The sequence below is a fragment of the Bos taurus genome, chromosome 10 (genome assembly GCF_002263795.3).
Source record: "Bos taurus isolate L1 Dominette 01449 registration number 42190680 breed Hereford chromosome 10, ARS-UCD2.0, whole genome shotgun sequence".
In the NCBI taxonomy this organism is placed as follows: Eukaryota; Metazoa; Chordata; class Mammalia; order Artiodactyla; family Bovidae; genus Bos; species Bos taurus.
In genome coordinates, this window is record NC_037337.1 from 84,591,903 (window position 1) to 84,611,186 (window position 19,284).

Below are 19,284 nucleotides of genomic sequence, written 5' to 3' on the forward strand. Positions count from 1 at the left end.
GAGTGATTTTCAGACTTTTTGTATTTGGTGGGCTGTCCATCTTGTAATGGTGGGAGTAAATGTTTCCATACGTGATAGGGCAGATAATGGCTGAATTCACCTTGTCTTTTGGAGGGTGGGCAAATCAGAGGCCATAAGACTAGTTGCATTCCAATGACCTTACTGTCTTCCTCCACCTTCTCCTTTGAAACACTCAACTAATAATCCTTAGGTAATTGGAAGTCTGGGGTTATAGTTAGCAATAGTTACCCCACTGATTTAAAGAAATTCATAATGGGAAGAATTACATGTTAGCCAAGTGACTGTATTTCTAGAAATTATTACAAACCATCACATTGCTCACGGTCATTTTAGTTATTACATAGTCATTGAGTGGTCAGCCACACTTGACACAATCTCCCAGCATCCAAGATTGGAGATTCCTGGTCTATGTAGAGTATATGGTTTTGCACGAAATCTGTCTAGGCTTGTGATTGCTTCAGTTTAATTTGTCAAATAAAACCTCTAGTATTTAATGTTGAAGTACCAGTGGTTTGGTTTTCTTGTTGTTGTTCCCAGTATTGGGCATTGCGCCGGGAAAAGTCTGAATATTGGAGCTATAGAGTTAACTCTAAAAGTACTTTTATTGGTTTCTAGAAACTGGAAGAAGAGAAAGGCAAAAAGGAAAAAGAAAGACAGGAAATTGAGAAAGAACGGAGAGAAAGAGAGAGGGAGCGTGAAAGGGAACGAGAAAGGCGAGAACGGGAACGAGAAAGGGAAAGAGAACGTGAACGAGAAAAGGAGAAGGAACGGGAGCGGGAACGAGAACGGGATAGGGATCGTGACCGGACGAAAGAGAGAGATCGAGACCGGGATCGAGAGCGAGATCGGGACCGCGATCGAGAACGGAGCTCAGATCGGAACAAGGATCGGAGTCGATCAAGGTAAGGCTGCATGAAGTTACTGTTTGCCTGATAGCTTTAGTAGAATTACAGCTTAGTACTCTGGGGCCATTTACATTGATGTGATGAGAGAATTTCCTGAGCCACAGAGCATGCCTGGCTTGCTGTCTCACACACGTGTGAAATATTGGTTAAACGAACAGTTTTAGACTTTGGGTTAGTTTCTGTGTGAAGCCAGTTTTTACTCAGCTCTAGAATACACCAGTTGATCTCCCAATGTTTCGGATAGGCATGATTCCCTTGGTCAGTGGGCGTTGTTCTTGGTCACTAACTGAGGTCTCCTGTGTGGAAAATCAGCTCTAGTTGCACTGCTTTTAGTTCCTGGTGTTTATTTGGTCCCTTAAACCACTGGTTGGTCACACCTTACCTCCCAGACAAGTTAGTTTTTTCTTGATGGTTCCTAGTGATTTCACTTTTGTTTTATTTAACATTTTCTCATCATTATATAGATTTCCTATGGGGTATCATCTCCAATTCTTCAGGAATGAGGGAGAGCAAAAATGAACAAAGAGAAGGGAGTGAGTAGAAGGAAGCAGCAGAAAAAGGAAAGAGAGGAAAGTTCACTTTTTTCCCAAGCTAGTTTTCATATATACATTACTTTGTTGAGATACTCCACTTAATTGTAGCTGAAACAAGGTCCACCAGTTACTGAAATCCAGTGCTTTTTAGTCTATAGTGGGCATTAAATTCCTTCCTCCCCTGGAATAACCATCATTCTCTTGAATAACCACTGTTAAGATTTGACATGTATCAAATCATGATTTTATACTTTTACTAAGGTATATTGTTTCATATATACATGTATTTATATGTGATGAGAATCCATGGCATCACAAATCTGCAGTTTGGTTTTATCCCTCTGAATTAAATGCATGAGAACTTCTTACTGCTGAAAGATGTACAGTTAACCCTTGAACAATGCTGGGGTTAGGAGTGTCAACTCTGCAGTCAGAAATCTGAGTATGACTTATAGATGGCCATCTGTATACAGGGTTTTTGTGTCTGTGGTTCTATGTCCGTGGATTTGACGCACCTCAGATTGTGTAGTACTGTAGTACCTATGGCTGAGAAAACACCATTTATAAATACGTGTGTGCATGCTCAGTTGCTCAGTCATGTGTGATTCTTTGTGACTCCGTGGACTGTAACCCACCAGGCTCCTTTGTTCTTGGGATTATCCCAGCAAAAATACTTGCTGACGCAAAGATAGAACCCGAGTCTTCTGTGACTCTGGTGTTGGTAGGTGGATTCTTAGACACTGAGCCACCTGGGAAGCCCGCATATACAAGTGGACCTGTACAACTCAAACCGGTGTTATTCAAGAGTCAGCTGTAGTTCTGGTTTATGCATGCAGCATGCTGGAATGCTCTTGGCTTCACACCGTTGCCATTGTCTGTATTGGCTTGATCACTACTGAAGTTGACTATCTTGTATCATGTTCATCGGCCCTTAGTATTTTTCTTATTCAGGATTTTTTTGTTTGTTTTCTGAGATGCTGATAAGCATTAACATCGAGTTTAGAATGCAGTTCAGAATTTGGGGCTAGGATTATATTCTGTGTCTGGCTTGTGTGAGGAGTCTACAATTCTGCAGAAACCAAATGCTAAATTCTGGCTTGTGAGTTTGTCTATTATTTCATATTATATATTGTCCTCCTTTCTCCTGGTTTCTAAAAGAAAACACAAAGGAAACTGACAGATTTTTACAATCTTTTATGTAGAGAAAAGAGCAGAGATCGTGAAAGGGAACGGGAGAGGGAAAGAGAAAGAGAGAGAGAACGGGAACGAGAGCGGGAACGTGAACGAGAGAGAGAGCGAGAAAGGGAACGGGAGCGCGAGCGAGAGAAAGACAAGAAGCGAGATCGAGAAGAAGATGAAGAAGATGCGTATGAACGAAGAAAACTTGAAAGAAAGCTCCGAGAGAAAGAGGCTGCCTATCAAGAGGTAAATTGAGGGAATGCTTTTATTTATAAAAGTTGGTACTTAGTAGGTTAGTCAAAAATTTCAGAACCTTTTGTATACATTTTTAAAACTTTTGACAATTTCTTTTTTTAGCGCCTTAAGAATTGGGAAATTAGAGAACGAAAGAAAACCCGAGAGTATGAAAAAGAGGCTGAAAGAGAAGAAGAAAGAAGAAGAGAAATGGTAATTTTCTTGTTTTAAAATAAGTGGTTTTTCAGATAAAAATCAGATCAAATCATTTAAGTAGAAGTGACTTTATAATTAAAAAGTATCATCTCACAAAAAACCTGATCTCCAATATAAATAATATTTGAAGTAAAGTTGATACAGTTTCAGTATACCAAAATGTTTCTGCTTCCTATTTTTCTTTTTTAAAATATTTATTTTTAATTGATTGATTGCTTTATAATATTGGTTTGATTTCTGTCATGCATCAGCATGAATTAACCATTGGTGTACATATTTCCCCTTCCTCTTGAGTCTCCCTCTCGCCTCCTTTTCTTTCTATTTTTCATATTTTGGCTTCCTATAAACTAAATTATTAGTTGGCATATTGTCAAAATAAACCTGTTATAGAATGTAAAAAATGAGGATTTATAGAACTTTCTTTGATTAAGAATCTGCAGCATTTTTTAATTTGAAGAGGGTTTTAGAGGCTTTGATACTCTGTATCGGCGTAGTATATTTGGGTGAAGGAAACAGTCTTATGAGATCTGTTTTTAGAAATCAAAATTACTGACTTCAGTATATAGCATTTATGAGTTACTGTTTTTCCTTATGTTACTATATTATCCTTCCTTTTAACTACATTATAATAATAATCTTATTTTTTGCATTTACACTATTTGATAAACTAATAATGAAGCAATTGGCATAGGTTAATGAAGTAAAATGATGAAAAGATAATATATTTTATCATAGTATTTGCTTCTATAGTATGTTCCATATGTTCTGTCTTTGCCAGAGATTCATGAAAGTTTCTTTATCTCCAGTTTGGAGTCTATTCTCCCAAAAACATCATTAAAGTTAGGAACCTTCTTCAAATAGCTTTTGAACATGAGACATAGATGGAATTTTTGTAAGTAACCAAAAGGGTGCATACAGCAATTAGGTAGTATGGGTTTTCTGGATGGCAGATCTTTTTAAAGTCCTAGAGTTTATTTAAAGTAATTTTGATTGCCCTGGATTGTAGCTCCCATTCTATAATTTGTTCTTAACTCTTAGGTTAGAAATAGAGAATAATATAGTAAAAGACAAAATACTTTAAGAAGTGATTCCATTTCCTATAAGCAACTCTAAAACCTGTCTTTCTAGAGAAAGGTTTCCTATTAGTAATTTTTCGTTGGGAAGCTTAAAAAAAAACTCCAGTTAGAAAATAGTTACTTGTCAATTGAAAAATGTTCAAGGAACAGAAGTATGTAGTATAAAAAGTGAAAGTTTGTATTCCTCATGAGAGGTGACTTAAGTTAATAGTACATACCTATGGATCTTCCTGTGTTTTATTTAGATATTTGTAAATATGGTCATCACTACCTGGCAATCTACTTGGATTCATTTGGCAGATTTTGTGTTAGGTCCTGGGTGTATAGGAATAACTAATCTTTGTACTCTTTAAACAATTGGATAGTATTGTCAGAGAGGTGAAGTAGTTACTGTACTGTGTGCATGACTGTTTTGAGGTATGATAAAAGTGTGTTCACAATATTTTGGGAGTGGAGTACAGAGAGTGGTTAATTTTGTCTGTGGGAAGGAGTTGGTCATGAATAGATGGTTAGATTGGGGAAGTTTTGTGTGTGTGTGTGTGTTGAGGGGGTAGTCTTTACAGCGATGTATCAATAACATTTGAACTGGATGAAATTATTAATGTTTTATTGTAGACAGGAATCTACATCTGCTTTTCATATAGATATAATAGTTTTGGGGCTTCCCAGGTGGCACTAGTGGTAAAGAACCCACCTGCCAATGCAGGAGATGTAAGAGACGAGGGTTCCATCCTGGGTGGGGAAGATTCCCTGGAGGAAGGCTTGGCAACCCACTTGCCTGGAGAATCCCCATAGACAGAGGAGTTTGCAGGCTACAGTCCATAGGGTCGCAAAGAGTCAGACATGACTGAAGCGACTTAGCATGCACACATAAAAGTTGTTAATATAGTAGAGATGTAGATTATAAATACTAATTTTGAAATACTTTATAAATCATGATTAGATAATATTTCTGTGAAATATAATAGTAGTTGTGTTTAAAATTCCAAAAATAAGAGCGAGGAGTTTCTGTACTTTCATGTTCTGTGTACTCAGTCTGGCATTGCCTTTAGATTGATATATAAACATGATTTAAAATTTTAATCCTTCATTTCATAAAAACTACTGCTTGTACCATCATCTACCTGTAAATGAAAGTGTGAAATATTTTTGTCCAGTTAACAGATTCAATAAGATAACTTGTAGTTTTGTTTCTTGGTGTGCTCAGGTTTCATTAGAAAAAAATTACTATGAAGATTATAATATATAGAGAAAATTTATTGTAGCATACTCTGTGGTTTCCATTTCATAGATAAGTTCTAAATCTGATTTGCTTTTTTAAAAAAATTTTACTTATTTTTAATTATTTTTGGCTGTGCTGGGTCTTTATTGTTGCGCATGGACTTAGTTGCTCCATGGATGTGGGATCTTCCTGGACCAGGAATTAAACCTGTGTCCATGTATTGCAAGGCAGGTTCTTAATCACTGGACCATGAGGGAAGCCCTGATTTGCTTTCAAGAATAAAATATTTTAAAAATCTAATGTTATTTACATTTAATATATGAAGTTTATGAGAATTAAAAAAAGTTCAAGTGGTATGGATAAGAAAAATTTGTTCCCAGGAAAGGGGGAAATGTAATTTAAACTGCTTTTATGTTAATTTTCCACACTTTGTCCTTCATTTCTTCAAAGGCAAAAGAAGCTAAACGACTGAAAGAATTCTTAGAAGACTATGATGATGATAGAGATGATCCCAAATATTACAGGTGAAGAAACCTTGCTTTATGAACTCACACTATCAGTTTATTATTAGCTGTATTTTTTGCACCAGAGAGTACAAGTTCACTCAGTGGAGTAAGAAAGAATAATCTTTGAATTCGTCTTGTAATTACCCCCGTAGTCGATAATGCTGTTTTCCAGGGGTTGGGGCCTGTTGCAAAAGAATTGACAATTCTATGGATCTTCTTTGGAAGGAAGTTCATAGTAGTATTATAACAGATGAACTTTTCTTCATGCATTTTAAAGAACTTCAGTTTTTATAGCAAATTTTAACATTCCTTCGTGATTATCTAAGGTGGTCTAGAAATTTTTTGTCTTCAAGGATTTCTAGAGTGCTACGTAGTAATCTGAGTCCCCCCTCTTCCCCACTCAGTTACTTTACTATTATGATGTGAGATTTGTGAAGCCTGTCTTTTCTCTTCTCTTCCCATGGCTTTTCTCGACTTCTCTCATTCTTCTAACACTTAGGCACATGGTGAAATTGTTTGCTTTGTTCTGTTCCCTCCACTCCAAACTACTGTTTGCCTAAGGTTATGGGCATTGTTTTGATTTTTTTCTTCTCATTTTCCTGAAAGAATCTAGGTATGTAGTGAATGCATTTAATATGTATAATTTAATACACTGTAGCCAAAATCATCAAAACATTGGAGTAACACCTTATATTGGAAGAATGCCAAGGGTTTGACTTTGTATAAAATGCAAAATAAAATTACTGAATCATAAAATAGTACGTTATTTCTGAGATGTAATAAAGTGCTAGATAGAACCTCTGCTTTCTCTCAGTTATGCCCTGCTTCCTTCTGTGATTTTTTTTTCCCCACGAGGAGAGGAACCGATTTAAATTGAACACGCATCGCTTCTCAGCCTTTTGGCTAAGATTGTGTAAATTGAACACACAAAATTATTATTAGGGATATTACTACTCCTTCTATTAATGTTTCACAATTTGGCATCCAAGAAAACAAATTATGTGTTACAGAGCTTCCCTGCGGAGTAGGCATAAAATGAGCGCATTCTTCCCTCAGAAAGCTACTTTTTTTTTTTTTTTTAACCTGTTTTAGATACTCATTTAGAATGACTTCATTCTGAGGCATGGTGATATGTGACAAGACAGTGCTTACTTATTAAGCATTAACCTGTAGAGAGCATGCTGTCTTGGGTGTTTTACAGATAGAGAGCTTTAAGACAGTCTCCAGTCTCTTAGAATGCAGCTTTTAGTATGGAAAGAAATTGCTTTTGGAGATACTGTGTGTAGTTGCTGACCTTGATATTAAGTAAGGCCTCTTGTGATACGCTTTTGCAGAGGAAGTGCTCTTCAGAAAAGATTGCGTGATAGGGAAAAGGAAATGGAAGCAGATGAACGGGATAGGAAGAGAGAGAAGGAAGAGCTGGAGGAAATCAGGCAGCGTCTTCTAGCAGAAGGGCACCCAGATCCAGACGCAGAGCTCCAGCGGGTAAGATACATCCGAAACAGTGTTAAGACTGTCACATCATTTTAAGCCAGCCAACTATGATGGAGTTTACTTTATAAGGGAAATGTTTATTTTCCATGCATCTTGCTATTTTGGGGGAAGATATTAGTACTTTTTCTTTATTATGCAAGTCATCAGTATTAGTTGATTTACAGCATTATTTTCAACATCTTCTGTATGTCTTATTCCTTTATTTCTGTGAAGTATTGTTAAGTGAATGTCTTTTAATGTAACTTTATTTACAGACCTGTCCTTCCCTATATGTCATGTGACAGTAATTTTTGTAGTTCTCTTGTTGCCACCCTAAGTACTTTGATTCCAAAATAAAGATGTTTTCGTGAACAGCCTGTCATTTAAAAGGAAAAAAGGAAAACTCTGTCGTAGGACATGGCATACCGATTCTTGCTTTTAAGAATAGTATGTCATATTAGAAAAGTTTTTACTCTTAGTGTATCATGAATCTAATACTATAAATTCTTCATGTCAACTTTAAAAAAAATCTGTTATATGCTATTAACAGAAACCTTGTCTTCTTACATGTCTGTTTTATTTTTCACAATGAAATAATATTTTTTCTGTTAAGTACTTACATGAGTAAATAGAAACTTTAGACTACATAGAAGCCAGTAATGAAAAAGTGATTTCTTATCAGCCAGTTATAATCATCTTAAGTGTTTGGTTATTTTAAAAATGTTTTTACACATGTATACATACACAACCCCCCTCCCCTCCCACATACACATAAGCTTTGTAAATGGGAATATAAAGCTGTTTTCTAATTATGTAGTGTTTTCTAATGTACTTTTTTTTTTTTAATTGAAGTATGGTTCATACACAGTATTATATTAGTTTCAGGTGTTTAGCAATTTGACATTTATTATACATTATGAATTGATACGTCTAGTAACCAAGTAACCATCTGTCACCAAACCAATATTGTTATTATAACAATATTGACTGTATGCCTTATGGTGTATGTTACGTTCCCCATAAGTTTTTTTAATAACTAAAAGTTTGCACCTCTTACTCCCCTTCACCTATTTTGCCTTGATCCCCTCTGGCGGCCACCAGCTTGTTTTCTATATGTGTAAGTCTGTTTTGTTTTCTAATGTGCTTTTGCATCAGGTGTAATCTTCTACACAGAATTTCTCCAGTTTTAGCCCATGTATCTTTTATCTGTCTATGGCTGTGCTGGGCTTTCTCTTGTTGGGGTGAGTGGTGGCTATTCTTCAGTTGGGGTGTGCAGGTTTCTTGTTTTGGTGACTTCTCATTGTGGCTCGTGGGCTCTAGGTCACATGGGCTTAGTTGCCCCTTGGCATGTGGGTTCTTAGTTCCTGAACCAGGTACTGAACTCATGTCTCCTGCATTAGCAGGCAGATTCTTAACCACTGGACCATCAGGGAAGCCCTGCCCATGTGTCTTTTTTTCCGTACCTTCATCATCATGACAGTATTTTTAGTATTTTAAATCCTTACCATTGTAACAGTTAGGTTGAGGAACGTTATTATGTTTTAATTCTCTAAGTACCAGTGGGTTTGAATGCCATGCAGATTGTTGAGTGATCATTGTGCTTCCTTTGTGCGTTGATAGATAGATGGTGATACGCACAGACTTGAAATTTTTTTGTAGTTCACGATACATATTTTTACTTTTGTTTTTTCTGTTTTTGTTTGTTTTTATACTCAGAAAACTCACTAGTCTATTCATCCAAGGTTTTATAATACTCTCATCATGGTTATATTTTACTATGTTTTGTAGCTTCAGGGGGAGTGTTCATTTTGGTATAGGACTTTGACTTCAGAATTCTCCCTTTGTGCCACTTCTTCCTTTTCCTATTTGTGACTGTACCTTCAGCCATTATCAAGAAATAAAAAATGATTATATATGACCAGGCTGAGGATTTGGGTTGCCTCTTAATGTATTGTGTGTACTAGTCTAAAATTTGTGATTATAATTTCTTTAATAAAAATATAAAAAGACTTTTTCACTTTGAATTAGCTGACTATTAGCAGTTAACCTCTGTTTTCTCTGAAAAGTGGATATAAGCCACTGAAGAATGCTAATATATGTGAAATACTAAAAAAAAATTTTGCAGAGTACCTAATATATGCTGTGGGGTTTACAGATTCTGATTGTAGAAGAGGCAATGTTTTATTCCTAGTGAAAAAGAAAAATAGAGGTTTTGTGAAATGTAAGTAAAACATAGAGTTGGTTGAACTGAAGATAGTTGGGTTTGTTTCAGTTAACCAGGTTATTTTCTGGGTTTTTAGATGGAACAAGAAGCTGAGAGGCGCAGACAACCACAGATAAAGCAAGAACCGGAATCCGAGGAAGAGGAAGAAGAAAAGCAAGAAAAAGAAGAAAAACGTGAGGAACCCATGGAAGAGGAAGAGGAGCCAGAGCAAAAACCTTGTCTCAAACCAACTCTGAGGCCCATCAGTTCTGCCCCATCTGTCTCCTCTGCCAGTGGCAATGCAACTCCCAACACTCCTGGGGATGAGTCTCCCTGTGGTATTATTATTCCTCATGAAAATTCACCAGATCAACAACAACCCGAAGAGCATAGGCCAAAAATAGGACTAAGTCTTAAACTGGGTATGTTAGCATTTTTTTTTCCTTCCTTTTTTCCTTCATTTCCCCACCCCCTTACAACTACCTCAGTTTTGCCTTAAGGAAAAAATAATATGCGCTGCTTGATAGGTAGATAGAAAAAGATTATTTAAAAATGCCTTTCTAGCTCACAATTGTTTTCATAGTTCTACTAGTGCTCCTATATCTGCAGCTGCCTCGAGTTCTGAGAAGAAGTGAAAAGTTAAATTTTCTAGCACTTGTGAGTAGTGAGTTATTTTTTACAGTTGGGATCTTTCTCTGAGATTTGTGGAAGTACATTTACACTGCGTTTGAGGGATGGTGGGTTGTATAGTGTAACATTTGAAGATTAAGTTGCTGTGCTAATACAGTGTTTTTACTATAGGTGCTTCCAATAGTCCTGGTCAACCTAATTCTGTGAAAAGAAAGAAGCTCCCAGTAGATAGTGTCTTTAACAAATTTGAGGATGAAGACAGTGATGATGTACCCCGGAAAAGGAAACTGGTTCCCTTGGATTATGGTGAAGATGATAAGAATGCTGCCAAAGGCACTGTAAACACTGAAGAAAAGCGCAAACATATTAAAAGTCTCATTGAAAAAATCCCTACAGCCAAACCTGAACTGTTTGCTTATCCCCTGGATTGGTCTATTGTGGATTCCGTGAGTAGCAAATTGTATTTCATCATTTTATGGCAAGTTTTTGGTTCTGAATATAGCACATAAACTCAGTTTAAGTAGGGTGATAATGTGGCTAGAACCTTGACATGTGCTGTGCTTAGTCACTCAGTCTTGGTCGACCCTTTGTGACCCTATGGACTGTAGCCCGCCAGGCTCCACTGTCCATGGGGATTCTCCAGGCAAGAATACTGGAGTGTTTTGCCATGCCCTTCTCCAGGGGATCTTTCCAACCCAGGGATTGAACCCAGGTCTCCTGCATTTCAGGCGGATTCTTTACCGTCTGAGCCACCAGGGAAGCTCAGAGTCTTGAGACTCAGTCAATGATAACACATGATTGTGAAAGTCTTAGTGGTACTTGAAGTCTTCATAAATGAGAAGCAAATAATTGTATCCTTATACATACTTGTTTTACTTCAACTTGTGAATGATCTTACTCCTCTATATTTTAGCTTTAAGAAAAAATTAAGAGATTATATAGGCTTTTTAAGTAAGTGTAATAAAAAGCTCTTCAACTTAGTGTCCATGCTTTATTTGACAGATATTGATGGAACGACGAATTAGACCATGGATTAATAAAAAAATCATAGAATACATAGGTGAAGAAGAAGCTACGTTAGTTGATTTTGTTTGTTCTAAGGTTAGTCTTTTACTCTTTCCACCTCCAAATATTTGTTATATACTTTAAAATGTTAGAGACTTTGTAAATTGAATTTTTTGTTGGGACAAGTCATTGATAATTTAGTTTTAATTACAAGATTCATAGCCACTTAAGTGTACCTCTCTATACAATTCGAGACCCCACACCAAGTACTTTCATTTCAGAGGGTCAAAGGAGACACAGTTGCTGGCTACTACCAATTTTGCTCTCTCCTTACCCCAAGAATGCCTTGTCACCAACTTCTTGTCTTAATGGTTAGGATGTTGCTGAAGTACAGTTGAGGTTTAGTGGAGACAGCCAGTCACTTGTGTCAGTTTTTTGTTAGTCATCCATTCTTTGGGAAGAAGCAAAACAGTGTCCTTCGTAGCATAACAGTGGTGTTAACTGACTGATTACTGTGTGCATGGCTTCTTTCCTGGCAAGTCCTGTGTTAAGCATTTTCCAAAACTTTATCTTCTTTAAACCTCCCAAGAACCTTAGGAAGTGTAAGTTTCTAACAGTGTCCCCATTCAGTACATGAAGAAATTGAGACTTGGGGACAGATTGTGTCTTGACCGTGGTTACATAATAAGCAGTAGAGCCAAGCCTGTAAAAGTCATGCTCTTGACCACCAGGAGATACCTCATCCTTTCATTGTCCTCTGAAGGCCCAGTCTTACCTTTAATAAGATAGTTACAGGAGAAGCACTGTATTTCTACAAAGGAAGAGCTAATTGCATTTTAAGGAAATGCTATTTTTCTCTCATTATTGCTCCTTTAACATCAGGAATAGCAAATTATCTTTTCCACTTGTGATTATTGTAGCATAAACATTTGTAAGTCTGGGTTTGAATTAGAAGACAGATATGTAGTGATTAAGATCTTACGTTTTAGTGTCAAACTTTCATTGAAAAGAGAGAGATTCTGGAAATTTAGAAATTTATATAAAAATTCTTCAGTCAAAAGAAATTTTCATACTAGTTTGAGGATATATTAAAAAATCTTTTATCATATTGTTAATGTTTTATTTTCAAATTGACATTAATTTTTTTTTCTATTAGGTTATGGCTCATAGTTCACCTCAGAGCATTTTAGATGATGTTGCCATGGTAAGAGAAAATTTACTGTTATTTATATTTTAATTTAAGATCAGTATAATCAAATTTGCTCCTCTGAATTTGATTGACTTTCTAGAACCTGTATTGGTTCTAGACTCTTTATAGGACTAAATTAAAATTTGAATATGCATTGAGAGGTTAAAGGTATTCACAGTAAGATATCATTAGACATCAGTAGAGTTAAAGTTTTCTTTATCAGTCTCTTCCTTCACCTGTCTTTAGTGTTTGTGTGTGTAAATATAAATTCTGAATCTATTTCATACATTTAGAGAACATTTATTAAGTGTTAACTAGGTAGAGCAGTGTGCTTAAAAGCACAAAAAGATGGAATAACTACCCTTAAAGAACTAGCAGGGACACAGGTGTACCAATATTGATATGACAACATATTTAATATAATGGGTGTATGTAAAAAAATAATGGAGGCAGAGGAGGTAGAGCAGTTAGGTGTTGAGGGTAGTTAGAGAAATCATCACAGAAATTACCATCTAAACTGAGGCTTAAAGATTGTGTAACTCTTTTGTTACTTGGACAGGTGTCTGTTGGGTTGGTAGTAGTTCAAAGAATACAAGTGGTGAATTGGTCCAGATAATGGCAAGATGCAGAGTATGGCCATGGAAGTTTCTGGGGCAGAACAGATGTCATTGTTTAGAGTGTCAACAAACTTTAAGCTGGGTTATAACACATAGAAATTGAAATTGCTGCATGTTGGGACTGGGATTGGAGAGAAATACAAGAACCAGCTGCCATAGCGCTCATTTAATGTAGATGAAAGACTAGGTATTTCCTAGACAGCTGCTGTTGGAGTGAAGGGGTGGTGTTGTGAGGTGTTATGAACGTCATTGGAGATGCTGTTTACGAGGAGAGAACCAGTGAAGATCCAGCAACTTTCCCTCTGTTGTGGAGACTTAAAGCTTTGAAAGTGAGGAACTTCCTCAGAAGGCCACAAGACTGTCAGGGTCTTCAGGGGTCACATCAGGTTTTCAGTTGAGGATGGTTAGCATAAAGTGAAATAGAGTCTAAAGGGCTGAGTGGGAACGTAGCAATGGGAAGAAGAGCCAGGGAGGAAGAAATGTCAAGCATGGTACGAGATGATAGGTGATCAGGGAAACTTTTATTTTGAGCTACAATTAAAGTTGTCAGGGAGTGGCATAGGGGGTTGCCTAACCAAAAGGAGCTCTAAAGTCAAGATATTACATGTTTAAGCACTTCATGATGTTTAAAGCCAGATAACATTAATTTTCTGCAGCCTAGCTAGCCTAATGTATCTATTTAAAATTCCTGGGGGGAAAATTGTGAAAAGCTTTTGGTTTTGTAATGCTGAGCCTCAGATGAAAGGAGAAATGTGAATAGATCCTTAAGGGTAGAATGTCCTTGGCCTTCCAGCCTTTCTTTATAGTTATCTTTCGGGTAAAGAGAGGGCTTTGTAGTTACTCCTGAGTTAAGGAATTAAAAAAAAAAAAAACAGGGAATTCCCTGGCAGTCTAGTAGTTAGGACTCCACAGTTTCACTCTCAAGAGCCCCAGGTTCAGCCTCTGGTTGGGGAACTGAGATGCCACAAGATGTGCAGCCAAAAAGAAAAAAACTCAGTGTTCTGGTTTGCCTTGGCAAGGATATAGTTACTGTTGGTGAAGATGGCATATGTCACTATTTTGATCAGTTGAAATAGTTTGATTTTTGGAGTATAATTAAACTACCATTTAAACACGTTGTTTTTGATTATTTTCTATTTCAGTGTTGATCATAGTGGGAGGAAACCAATTGGGCTAGTGTTGTCAGCTCGTTATGGTGATAGCTCATGGACCCTCTAAATATTTCTTGAATAAGTGAGATTGAATATTCAGCTCAAATAATAATTAGCAGTCTTTCTCAGACTGTACCTTCATGATATTACGTAAGCTAATGAACTTGGGCTGCATTTTTGTGCATGTATTATCCAGGGTACAATTCCACGTTAGTATTGCAGCAAAGTTTTTTTTTTTTTTTTTTTTGGTTGCGGGACCCCACAGTTTGAACCCACGCCCTTGGCAGTGGGAACAAGGATTCCTCTAACCCCTGGACCTCAAGGGAATTCCTGCAGCATGGTATTTTTAAATTATAGGTTAAGTCTAGCTCGTGGATGTCTGATTGAAGTTCTTTTTTTGTCATCACTGAGAAATGCTGGGAAATTTTTCAGAAAAATCAAATTTCTGGCTTGTGCTAGGTACTTACTAAGCACTCTTCAAAGCACTTGGTACATACTGTCTCTTTTAATTCCCATAGTAGAACCAGTATGACATAGCTACTGTATCCTCCGTTTTCAGATAAGAGAACCGAGACTCACTGTAATTAAGTATCCCAACCAAGAGTATGTAACTGGTAGGAGGGAGAAGTGGGATTTGAATCCCAAGTAATTTTTAATTTATTTATTTTAATTGGAGGTTAACTACTTTACAATATTGTGATGATTTTTGCCATACATTAACACTGACCCCAGGTACGCATGTGTCCCTGCCATCCTGAACCCCCCTGCCGCATCTCCTTCCCCACCCTAGCCCTCTGCAGGGCAGCAAAGGAGACACAGATGTAAAAAAACGATCATTTGATTTGCCAAGGGGAAAGGACCTTTTATTTATTCAGTAGTCTTGTGTCCCTTGGGAATGACAGTGTTTATTTTGTTTACTGTATCCCAGATGTATTCTCATTTAATATTTCAGTGTTACATGTAATAAGGGCTCAGTAAATGTTAAGATTATGAGGTTCTTGGGGAGAGGGTAAGTGAGATACTCTGTACTAAGTATTAGGTGATTATATAACTAATTTGTCTGAATGACTATATTCTTTATAACAAACATACGGTTTCCTTAGGAAATAGTTATTCAAGACATGTATAAATAAAGTAAATGCTTGTTCGTAGAGAAAAGCCTTTTTTATTCCATTTGCCTTGTTGGGAGATGCTGGTGATTGCTTTTCTTACACGTGTAACTGGCTTTTTTGTTTTTCCTTTTCTAGGTACTTGATGAAGAAGCAGAAGTTTTTATAGTCAAGATGTGGAGATTATTGATATATGAAACAGAAGCCAAGAAAATTGGTCTTGTGAAGTAAAACTCTTTTACATTAAGAGTTCCATTTCAGATTTCTTCTTTCCCATCCTTCAAAGGACTTCATTTTTTTTTTTCGTCTTCAAAGACATTTGTGAGATCTGTAATTTTTTTTTTAATGTAGAAAATGTGAATTTTTTTGTCCTCTAATTTGTTGATGCTGTGTGTACTCCCTTGGTTGTAAAGACATCTGAATCCTACCATGGTTCTCTTTATACTCACCAGGTACAAATTACTGGTATGTTTTATAAGCCGCAGCTACTGTACACACCCTATCTGATATAATCTTGTTCTGCTGATTTGTTTCTTGTAAATATTAAAATGACTCCCCAATTCTTATGCAGAATTGCACTTAATATTGAACTGTACAGGCACCAACATGAATGATTTTAAATTTAAAAAATAACCAGTCATACCTATTACCCTTACCTCCTTGATCAAAAATGGCAGGCCCTCATGATGGCATGAGATTTAGAGTGTGGAAATTAGCAGACAATCCATTCCTACTGTATCTCTGTATGGATGTGTTTGTGTGAGTGTATGTATAAAAGTCTTATTTTTTCCTAGTTTGCTTTGGAAATTTCCCTTAAACATTTCCTAATTCAAGAATAGAATTGTAAAGGAAACCTGGTATTGTGCCAATCCAGATGTCTGGGATAATTAGGTTATTACTCTCCCAGAGCATGGTATTCTCTTGTGGCAAGTAACAGTCTATTGAATGAAATGGGTTTTTCTGTTGATAGCTGGCTGTGTCAGCCTCTCCTTAAGGGAGTGTGAATCATAGTGGTTTCCCCCCCCGATTTCGTTGTTCAGAAATGAGGCAGATCCTTAGAATCTGGAGAGCTTTATTTTATGCATTTTTTTGCACTTCATTGATCCTTAGTTTAATTTTAATGTACCCCTTTGTTTTAAAAAAGAAAGCTTCATTCAGAAACCATAAATGAAAAAAAAATCTTAAAATTATCAAAAGATAAAATTAGGCAATTTTACAGGCTAGAAAACATTTGACAAAATACTGTAGCAATTTAGCATGGCAATTTACAAAGTTTACATCTGATTTCTGAGGATAAAGTAAGTCGTTTAAAGCAGTTACCACTCATGTGTGTCTGTCAGGGGTTTATATCTTGTGTGTGTATATGCAGGCACACACCTTGTTTACTTCTCTGCTCATCAACGTTCAAAACTGTACTGATCATGTCCTTAGAGATATACATGAGGCTTTCTTTATTATAGATCAGGACTTCACCAGGGAGCAAAATTACCCAAAAATGTACCAAGTTTTAAACAGTTCTTAACAGAAATTAGGTGCAGCTATTCCCATGTCTGAGTATTTATTTTTTAAAAAGACTGAGGGGGTGTGTTAAAAAACAAAACATAAAAAGCATAATTGAACTTGAATTACAAGATTTTTTTTTTACATCTTAAGAGGACATTTGAAAACACTGTTCTTAACATTGAACCATGATGTGCATGGTTCCATTATGTAAATATATCAAATATTAAAAATGTATATATTTGATCTTGGGGACTCATTCTTTCAGAGTCTTGTTAAATAAATTGCATCATGTTGTAATTATGCGGTGCATACTAGAAACTTAACTTGAAAATATGGGCTGAATTTTTGATGGACTGGATTTTTAAGTATTAGTACCTGAAGATGAGAAGAGGCCATTTCCCTTATTTTGGATTAATCTAGACATCTATGGAGATATAGCCCCTTTCAGTGTTAGAATATTTTAAGTTGTAGTTTCTGAAGGGAAAGTTGTAGAAACATGTTCCTTGCCATTTACAAATTAATTTGCCAGTCTTTTCTCAGATTAATCCCCCAGTGTAACTCCTTGTTCGAGCAGTTTATTATGCCTCTCTATCTTCTCTTACATATTATTGCTTCTGAGACATCATATTAGGTTGGTTTTATTTAGCCAGCATTAGCATGGAAGTTTATTCAGGTAGATTTAATTTTCCCCGCTTTGGTCTCTTCTGCTCTTTCAATCATATTTACCTTAAAAGGGCCCTCATGTGAAGCTCTTGAGGGCACATACCATATACTGCAAAATACCTCCAGTGAGATGGGTGTCAGGATCCCAGATTTATATATTAACATTTCTGCAGCAAATGATCTGATCTGACTGATCATTGAGTTAAAGACTGCTACATTAATTGTTTAATGTCAGTTCAAGTCAGATTTTGCCACAAAGCTTAAACTTCAGGATCTTCAGAATTTTTCAGGTTTGTATGTAAAGAACCGACCATGTATAAGCATGAGAATAAGCTGGCACATTCTAGTGTCAGTAATATTACTCTTAACAAAATGTTTACTAAATCGCTTGAACTTTCTGGGTTGTCTTTACCATTTGTCCATAGATTAATTTCAAATTGGAACCCTTAGTTAATCTATATATTGCCCCTTCAAGTTGTTATAAAATTACATGAAAGTCTTGACAGCCATTCTGATGTGGCAGCTAGGAAACAAATATGCTTTTTCTGCATTTGACCCTGTAAATAAAATAATTTTAAATGTGTCCATCTGTCAACAGGAAGAAAGAAAGTGGTTTTCCCAAACTTTAACATGCGCCTGAATCACCAGGGGGATCTTGTTAAAATGCAGACTTAGCAGGGGCTAGGGTGGCCCTGAGACTTTGCCTTTCTGACCAGCTCCCACATGGTGCCAGTGCTAAGTGATATAAGGACTACTTGATTGGCAGTTCAGTGTCAGTACTGGTATTTTGTCCTAACAGACTGCATAAATGCAGCTTAATTTTTTTTTCTTTTTTTCTTTTCTTTCTAAGTATATCTTAAAAACACTTTTTGAGGCAAATGATAAATGATAGGTATCATTTATATTAAGAACATAAAAGTAATCTTCCAAAAGGATGCCCAAGAATAGCTCCAATATTCGAGACTTTATTCCCAGCCAGCCTTAGAACATCTTAGAGAAGATTATGTTGTTACTCATTTCTGAATCTTATCAGAGCACTTCCTGATCTGTGATAGTAGAGGCTGATGATTATTTTGTGGAGAGTGCAGTTTCAGGTACTAATCAGGCATGAATAGTAGATATGGTGGACAAATTGAGAAAATACTGAACTCGAGTCAAATTGGACTAAATGCTATTATCATTTTTTTCTCTAATATGAAGAAAATTTTAATTTAGATAAATGCAAGCAGCTATACAATGTATATATGAAGTTTACTTACCCAGCTCTTTCATATAAGTTCTATGAATGTTTCCACTTGCTACCCAAAAACTGCTGAAAGGTTTTATGTCAAAATGGTTGTACATTTTTCCAAGTCATATTTCAGCCTTCTATTAATATGAAATTGAGAAATTGTTTTGCTTAGCAAAAGATGGTGAAATTGATTTGTGAATGCCACTAGCTATAAAAAGGTATTAGAAGGAATTCCAAATAGACTAAGAAATAATCTAAGTTTCAGGAAGAAAACTAGGAAATGTACACACAGTTTTTTTTTTTTTTCCCACACATATTTTTAAACCCAGGAACTATTACATTCATACTAGAAACCAAGGTGAACTTGGTATATAGTATTTTGATAAACTGTTAGATTTTTTGAATTGATTGTATTAAATTATTGAAATCTTTATTTGCATTTGAATGCATAATTTTCATCTTTAAAGGTCCTTTGCCTTTCATTTTTATTACTTGACTCACGAAGACTAAATTAGGAATGGCAATCTAAAATATCCAGGAAGAAAATAATTTCTGTATATAAAAATGAATAAAAATTCTTTTCAAGCCATGTTGTTTAAATGACACTCCACAAGTCTA

General features: G+C 36.1%; 1 protein-coding gene across 1 annotated transcript in view; it reads left to right on the forward strand.

The window, feature by feature from the left end:
- RBM25 (RNA binding motif protein 25) overlaps window positions 1-17,015 on the forward strand; it is a 47,511-nt gene extending 30,496 nt beyond the window's left edge. Inside the window, exons 11-20 of the mRNA XM_059890933.1 lie at window positions 637-923; window positions 2,662-2,884; window positions 2,996-3,085; window positions 5,837-5,910; window positions 7,227-7,377; window positions 9,666-9,990; window positions 10,370-10,644; window positions 11,201-11,299; window positions 12,360-12,407; window positions 15,408-17,015. Coding sequence (XP_059746916.1) covers window positions 637-923; window positions 2,662-2,884; window positions 2,996-3,085; window positions 5,837-5,910; window positions 7,227-7,377; window positions 9,666-9,990; window positions 10,370-10,644; window positions 11,201-11,299; window positions 12,360-12,407; window positions 15,408-15,500 — 1,665 coding nt within the window. The 3' untranslated portion in view covers window positions 15,501-17,015. The remainder of the gene's footprint in view (window positions 1-636; window positions 924-2,661; window positions 2,885-2,995; window positions 3,086-5,836; window positions 5,911-7,226; window positions 7,378-9,665; window positions 9,991-10,369; window positions 10,645-11,200; window positions 11,300-12,359; window positions 12,408-15,407) is intronic.
- The last annotated feature ends 2,269 nt before the right edge of the window (window positions 17,016-19,284 follow it).